Here is an 8,373-nt window from a genome sequence, read left to right on the forward strand (position 1 = left end):
TTAACTAATGCTATTAGTTAATTATATTATATGTGTTTCACTTTTTTAAGTGATATTAGTATAAGATGATAAGATGTAAAACTCATGTGTATATGTACTGTAGGTAGTCTCTGTAAAATGTGAGATGGGCTCCTTTATTAAAATTATTCGAATATTTACTTCTCTTTACCTCACCCTGACAGCACACTTAGCCCAAATTTGGTGTATCGAGGCTCCTTGTAATTCAGTCGCCATTGCTGATCACCCTAACACTAACCTATCAGAGGATGTAGTTTGGTCTTTGTAATCAGGGACAAGAGTCATAATGTTTTGACTGTCACACATCAAAAATTATTGATTGCGTTCTTCTAAAATCTCTCCCACATTGGCTTTCCTTCATTGGCTCCCTGTTAAATCCAGAATTTAAAATCCTGCTCCTCACATACAAGCTCTTTAATAATCAGACCCTGTCATATCTTCATGGAAATATATTGTCCCATTAGAGCACTTCAATCTTAGACTGCAGGCTTACTTGTTGTTCCTAGACTAATAAAAAGTAGAATGACAGGCCTTCAGCTTTCAGGCCACAGCTCCCAGACTGGGTTCAGCAGACAGACACTAGCTCTGCTTTTAAAATTAGGCTTCAAACTCTTATAGCAGAGGTCGCTGATGTCCACTCGGAGCCTCTGGTTCATCCTTTAATGACTAAATTTAATTTTGAACCGAGGCAGACACTCACATGTGGACATGTCACACCCACATAACTTCTGTGTGGAGCCGTAGAGGCCACTGGTCCTGCTGTGCTTTTATTTTATAAATGTGCACACACAGAAATGTGCACACCACCAACCAGCGCTCAAACACAATCTTAATCAGCAGGGTATATGGGTAAATGATTCTATTTGTCCTCCTGTCTGTGACAGCTGAATCGAGGATGGATGGATGGATGGATGGATGGATGGATGGATGGATGGATGCCTCCCTGAGCACTGATATCACCAGCCACCTTCAGTATTTTAATGCTTTACTGTAGTTGTCATTAAGCTGCAGTCTGTGTGGCTTTATGTAGAAAAATGTACAAACAACATCAAATAAAAAATAAAAATCTAAGTAAACTCTGCTCCTTTTACATAACGCATGCCCTGAATCTCCCTCATCTCCATGGAGACAACATCACCGCAGCTGAGCCAGAACGAGGCTGTGCAGGAATGTCACTAACATGTAATCATGCCACCCTCTCTCTTTATCGCTCTCCGTGTTTCCTCTGGGTGTCTCTCGACCCTTCTGCAGCACTGCGGACTGTGTTTACCTGCAGGTCTGAGCAGAGCAGCAGCCTCTTTGTCCTCAAAACAAACTTCACTGACACCGGTCACAGCCTCAGTCTCCCCGCGAGGCCAAATGCTCCTAACTTGGAACTCCAGCTTCAAAAACAGCCCGCTCCTCTCCTCCTCCATCTCCTCCTCTGCTTGTGTAACTCCTGTCTTGCCGCAGTGGAGGAAACCCCTCTCTCCTCTAGCTCTACGTCGCTCTGCCGCCTGTCCTTTTAAGGCATGGGGGATACCCGCCGTCACGGCCGGATGCTGCCCATATTTGGGCAGCTACGAAGCGTCGCGGCGGGGGGAATCCCTCGCGCCGGTGTCGACCAATAAGGCCCGGACGGGAGTTACCTAGGAGACGGAGAGTATAAAAGCGCAGGGAGCCCAGCATCCTCAGCATCTTCAGCATCCTCAGCCTCAGAGCGTGGACTAACCGACCCGCTCCGGATTAACCGCCGGATTATCGTTTTTAAAGGGAATCCCGGCAGCACGAGCCCAGCAGCTTTACGTTTTTACTGGATTTTTGTTTGTGATTCGTGTAAAAATGCTTCTGGAACGCGAGGACAGCTTCATGTCGGAGTTTGAGGACGCGTGCAGCGCCTGGGTGGACAGTGTGGGCTCGAGCCTCAGCGACCCCGCAGACTCGGACGTGGGATCACCTTTCTGCCAAGGTGAGTGTGATAGAGCAGCTGTGCCAGATGTTTGCACCTGTGACTGATGTGTGACGAGGAGGCTGCCCGCTGATTATGCAATGACAGTAACGCCCCCTCTCTCCCTCCCTCTCTCTCTCTCTCTCTCCAGTTTTCTCTCCGGGCACCGACGCCTCTGACTCAGATTTCTTCTCCGACTTCAGCGACTGCTCCTCGGACACGCTCTCGCCCTCCCTCGGCTACACCGGCAGCTTTTTCGCGGAGCCGGAGGCGGCACCGGCGGGACTGAGCAGCACCGCGGACGCGATCCTCAACATGATCACAGAGATCGTGGGAATCTGCACAGAGATGGAGCAGCAGCAGCAGCAGCCCGCCACCAACACCATCACCTCCACCACCTCTGCAGCCTCCAGCTTCGCCCCAGCACCTGTCCTGGACCTCCCTCCACCCCTGCCTGCCGCCCAGCAGCTGCCCTCCACCTCCGCTTCCCTGCCAGCTGTGGTCAAGAGCGAGTTTGTGGCTTCCAGTTGCAGCAGCGGGTGTGAGCCGCTCTCCACAGCCGGAAACGACGCGCTGTACCCTTCCAGCGCGGACTCGCTTCTGCCGCTGTCAGCTCTGGAGCAACAGGTAGATGTGGCGGATCTAATCGACTCGCTGCTGAGCGCTGACGCCGCACAGGGAGACCTGAAGCCCGCATGCGAGGTGAAGCAGGAGCCGCTGGGGCTGGAGGACTGGCTGAAGAGCCTGTCCGCCGCTCCCGTTACCGGGGGAGATTCCGGCAGCTACGTCATCAACAGACCGCCGATAAAGACGGAGCTCGTGCAGAGCGGGAGCGACCTCCACTGCGCCCCCTCCTCCCTCCCCTCAACCCTCGACTCCCAGCTGCTCTCCTCCCTCCTGCAGGGCGTGTTCCCGATAGTCAACATCGGCGGCGTGCACGCGGCAGCAGCCCCCAAGCTGTCGCGCGGAGGCAGGCGAGCCCCCGCGAAGGGGGGGCCGAAGGCGAAGCCGTTCCCGTGCTCCGTGCAGGGCTGCGAGCGCCGCTTCTCGCGCTCCGACGAGCTCAACAGGCACGTGCGCATCCACACGGGACAGAAGCCGTTCCAGTGCACCATCTGCGCGCGCAGCTTCAGCCGCAGCGACCACCTGACCACGCACACTCGCACGCACACCGGAGAGAAGCCCTTCTCCTGCGACGTGTGCGGAAAGAGGTTCGCGCGCAGCGACGAGAGAAAAAGGCACGGGCGCGTGCATGTCAAGCAGCAGCTGCGCGCACAGATGATGGCCGCCTACTCCCTGGCCCTGAACGCGCCTGGCGTCTAAAAGCAAAGAACAACAGCAGACGAGCTCACTCAGAGCTTCAGGATTTGAACCGTCGACCGGAAAGCGTCCGAGACACCTTTCCACATAACGTCACATCGTGGACGATTTTGGCTGGACCCGAAAGAGGAGGAGGACGTGCCAGGCGTTTACAGGTGTTCGGGGGACTACCAAGTGCACGTTTTGGTTCCTCTCAGGGCGCATGCGCAAGCGCGGTCCTGCAGCTGGACTGTGAGCAGGGCCGCACAGGAGAGGGCTGTACCGCAGGTGCCACTGACGTGTTTCCTGTCTGCGCCCGCCTGCCTGCTTACTGTGGTGGACTGTTAAAGGAGCAGTCCGCTGCCCGCTGGGAGGTTTCTCCTGTAAAATACCAACCTGTGACTTTTCTGCATGAGGACGTGAAGAAATGTAGACGTCAGAATGTCGTGCTTTGTTTTGACTGCTATTTTTATGTGAACATCTTTATATTCGAGGAGTTCTATGTTTGTAAGATAGCTCTATTTTTCTAGATGGGTCGTCTACCTCTTCGTGTTTACAATCAGATTGTATATATTTCTAAAGATGAATGTGCTGCGATGTCACTCTTTCTTTTCTATGAGACTGATTATGAAACCAACGCTCGCGTCTTTGGACGCTGACTGAACTTTATATTACTGCGGGTGCAGGTCTGAGCTGCACCGGTGCATCGTGTTGTTTGTACTGTGACGGTGGAAAAAAAAACTGAACACATACCAGCTCAGTGAGAGCTGAGCTCCAAGTAGCACACATGGCTGTGCAGGTTTACTGTTCCCTCGTTCTGCATGGAGGCTGCTGTCGCTGTCAATAAACAAACAAACAAAGAGTGAGCGTGTCCGACTAATTCTTCTGCTGCTTCATAACACAGGTCTAATTTATATGGGTCTGTACGGGGGGGTTCAGGCTCTCTTCACTCAGAGGTGATATGAGGGGGCACTCTGTGTTTTTCTTTGATTTCCACCCACTCACCAGGGCAGACACCCCTGATCTCAACCTCAACTTCTTTAATTATATTTAATCATTACTCATTTAAAAAGGAGGTTGAGTTTCAGCCCGGTCCTCCGTTGTTCTGCTTTATCAGCATTTTTAAGTGTTATTAGCACAGACCTTCCCAAAGTGTGGGGCCCGCCCCCTAGGGGGGGCGCAGAGCCATGGCAGGGGGGGGGGGGGGGGGGGGGGGGGCGGTATGAAAAAGAAAAAAAACAAAACTCTTGGACACTGCTAGCACGGGGCTCCCACAGAAATGCAAAGCAGGAGGTGAAGCATTGCTGAATGTGTTTCCAAACAAACTATCTTCCAAGCCAAAGACTAGAAAATCTGCTGAAGCATATCTTCTCTTTGGTTTCACCTGCACAAGTGCCGAGGTAGGTCTCCCCTGCGGGATTGGTTTTCCCTTCGTTGGGAGCAGCGCTGGGCTTTTCATATCACAGACAAACAGTATCCCACATTATTGATTTTTAGTTCACAAACACTTGTTGTAACGACTAACTACTCCTGACATTTTGGAGACGTTAGCTCTTTATACAGTAAAGTTACAGCTGGATACAAATAACATCAGGCTGATCCTGCCACGATTTGTCACCCCGGTTCAAATCACGGACAAACAGTATCCCACAGCTGTTTATATTTTTAAACCCATTTTGCACAGAGAGGCATTTTTTTTGAAAAATGTATTGATAGCAATGTTGAATATTATTACACAGAAGAAAAACCCCCAACTACATGTAAAATAATCATAATAATAATAGTAAAATAATCACACGGTGACGCCTCTGCCTCTGTAAATGGAGAGACAGTAACTGCCTGTAAAACCTGAGGATAGTCAGATTAACAGTAACAGTATTTCGTCTCTCTCTGCCATTCTGCAATTCATCTCATGTAAACAATAAGTGGCGCACAGCGTGATGTGAAAAGAGGCACATACCAGACGAACTCTGTATTCCTCGTCCACACGTAAACCACAAAAAAGGAGTTTTAAAAAATCACAGTTTTCGGTGATTTGAAACGCCGTTTACGTGTGGACGAAACAGCTGCGTTTTCACAAATACCCGTGTAGGTGCGGACGTAGCGTAAAAGAGTTAGTAGTTTATTTTATTACTACCTGTCATTTATTGCTGGTTACTTGTATTTGCTTAATTGTTTACTAAATATTTGAGGTGTGGAGCAAAATATGGGTGTGTGTGGTTGGAGGATGTGTTAGTGCGTGTGTGCGCGCGCGGGGGGCAAACGTTTTTCGTGTAAAACAAAGGGGGGCCCAGCAAAAAAAAGTTTGGGAACCACTGTATTAGCAGCCACTTAATACGATTAAGTCCACAATTCACACCAATTAAATGGTAATTGTTGGGTCTGTCTAGCACAGGCCCACCGCTGGAACGAGACAATTTAAAAACACAGCAAAAGCATTGAACACCAAGTAGGCAAAGTTATTCATGTTACTCATGCATGAGGGAGACCTGACTGGAGCCAAGTGTCATTCCACCACCTGATCTCCATCAGACTCTCAGCCAGGTTCCCCATAGCACTCCTTTTATTGTGGTTAAATGAATATGCACAGGGTCATTAACGCCACTGCTCTACTCCCTCTACACTTCAGACTGTGTGGCCACCCATGGCTCCAACACCATTGTGAAGTTTGCTGACGACACAGTGGTGTTGGGTGCCATCTCCAACAACGATGAGGCGGCCTACATGGATGAAGTGAAGAATCTGGCATCATGGTGCCAGGACAACCACCTCCAGCTGAACGTCAGCAAGACCAAGGAGCTGGTGGTGGACTTCAGAAGGGGTCAGCACAGAGACTACAAGCCCATTATCATCAATGGAGCTCCAGTGGAGAGGGTGCAGTCCTTCAAGTATCTTGGTGTCCACATCTCCTCAGACCTGACATGGGCTGCCCACATTCAGGTCCAGACCAAAAAGGCTAGGCAGTGCCTGTACCACCTACGACAACTGAGGAAGTTCAGGGTCTCTCCAAAGATCCTCAGGATTTTCTATACAGGCGCTGTGGAGAGCATCCTCACACAGAACATGACATCGTGGTTTGGGAACAGCTGTGTGAAGGACCAAAAAGCTCTCCAGAGAGTGATCCGTACAGCAGAACGCTGCTGCAGGATTGCTCTCCCCCCGCTTCAGGACACCTACACCAGGAGATGCCGGACTAGAGCAGCACAGATACTGAAGGACCCGTCCCATCCTGGCAACAAACTGTTCCAACTTCTGCAATCTGGTAGAAGGTTCCGCATCTTCCGGGCAAGGACAGAGAGACTCAAGAGGAGCTTCTATCCCCAAGCCATCCGTGCCCTAAACACACACACCCGCCCTCTCACATCATCTATAATTGACTGAGACAGGACTCTTCCAGACACTAAACCAAGGCACGATGTACATTTCAATTCCTTTAATTTTAAATATGTTTATATTGTCTATCCTGTAAAATAGTCAGATGTCTATTCATACTAATGTACAGAATTCACCTGCTTGCTGCTACTACTGCACATTCACCCAGTGTATATACTGTATGTCTGTATATATATATATATAATGTTCTTCCTCTACACCCCCCCCCCCCCCCCCCCCCCCAATTTTTTGCACATGTCGAGGAGCGTGTCAGGCCACATTTCACTGTGTGTATAACTATGCATGTGACAAATAATAAAGAACCTTGACCTTGAACATATGACGTCTACATACAAACGAAGAGTACCTTGCCTTTGTGTGTGTGTGTGTGTGTGTGTGGGGGGGGGGGGGGGGGGGGGGGTCAGAGTGTGGCCCCATAAACGACTTCCCTTAACCTGCTGGTCTGGAAATTCCAACAGTTCATCTATATGTAAAAGGCACTTAGACTCAACTACGTTAATCCTGCCATAAAACAATAAAACAAGGTACGACCTCTTCCCGTGCTCCCAGGATGTAGGGGTGCATTCCAGAGTGGAATACACACAAAGTTTGCAGACTATTAAGGATCAAACCTCTACCAATCTAAAACTAATTATAAAACTCTAAGCATATATAAGTAGATATTTCTAAGCATAAATGACAATCAACAATACAAAACCTAACAGTAATTATTATACCAACTTATCACCTTCATCTTCCTCATGACTTATCTATGCATCATCACTTCAGTCAGTCTCGGGTTTCTCCAGATTTCTCTGTTTTCCGTGCATCAACAGGTTTCTGTTGCCAACACTTTTTTGAACAGTGAAGGTCATGTTGCTATGGGAACAGCAGTTTTACCCAGTCTTATTCTCTCTCCCACACACACACACACACACACACACACACACACACACACACACACACACACACAGGCACACAGGCACACACACACACACACACACACAGGCACACGCACACACACACACACACACACACACACACACACAGGCACACAGGCACACACACACACACACACACAGGCACACGCACACACACACACACACACAGGCACACAGGCACACGCACACATACACACACACACACACACAGGCACACACACACACACACACACACACACACAGGCACACGCACACACACACACATACACACACACTCATTTTCATATCTTCGTGAGGACATCTCATTGACATAATGCTTTCCCTAGTCGCTTACCCTAACCATCAAAATTGAATACCTAAGCCTAACCCTCAGCCTAAACCTAAACATAACCAAATTGTAACCCTGATACTAAAACCTCGCCTCTGTCAGTGCGCCCCAGGGTGGCTGTGGCTACAATGTAGCTTGCCATCACCAGTGTGTGAATGTGTGTGTGAATGGGTGGATGACTGGATATGTAAAGCGCTTTGGGGTCCTTAGGGACTAGTAAAAGCGCTATATAAATACAGGCCATATAAATACAGGCCATTTGGAAACACACGTTTGCTTTCAGAGATCTTTGGCCTCCACTGCAAACTAAATAGGATAAAAGCTTTTCCTGAAGGCCGCGGGATTCTGGCGCCCTCCAGTGGCCACCACATTATCACAGAAGCAGAAAAAATAATACACTCATGCACAAAAGAATGTGTCACAAAAAATGCCTTTTACACAGATTGCAAAACAGAGACCACCTAATATCCACAAACTTGTAGTCTTGC

General features: G+C 49.2%; 1 protein-coding gene across 2 annotated transcripts; it reads left to right on the forward strand.

Moving 5' to 3' along the window:
• The first annotated feature begins 1,725 nt into the window (after positions 1-1,725).
• On the forward strand, positions 1,726-4,088 carry LOC146673589 (early growth response protein 1-like). 2 transcript variants are annotated; one of them, XM_085402293.1, is made up of 3 exons: positions 1,726-1,966; positions 2,097-2,307; positions 2,359-4,088. In XM_085402293.1, the coding sequence occupies exons 1-3, from the start codon at positions 1,840-1,842 to the stop codon at positions 3,266-3,268; spliced, it is 1,248 nt and encodes a 415-aa protein (XP_085258419.1). In that variant the 5' UTR covers positions 1,726-1,839; the 3' UTR covers positions 3,269-4,088. The 2 variants fall into 2 exon arrangements, with proteins under 2 accessions (XP_085258419.1, XP_085258417.1); XM_085402291.1 differs by having other exon boundaries at positions 2,097-4,088.
• The last annotated feature ends 4,285 nt before the right edge of the window (positions 4,089-8,373 follow it).

The sequence above is a fragment of the Rhamphochromis longiceps genome, linkage group LG3 (genome assembly GCF_057381845.1).
Source record: "Rhamphochromis longiceps isolate RC_006_pf linkage group LG3, R_longiceps_female_GT1.1, whole genome shotgun sequence".
NCBI classification, from domain to species: Eukaryota; Metazoa; Chordata; class Actinopteri; order Cichliformes; family Cichlidae; genus Rhamphochromis; species Rhamphochromis longiceps.

Coding starts and splice junctions, on each gene's coding strand:
- LOC146673589 (XM_085402291.1), top strand. CDS start 1,840: ATGCTTCTGGAACGCGAGGACAGCTTCATGTCGGAGTTTGAGGACGCG. Junction 1,967..2,096: donor GGGATCACCTTTCTGCCAAG/GTGAGTGTGATA, acceptor CTCTCTCTCCAG/TTTTCTCTCCGGGCACCGAC.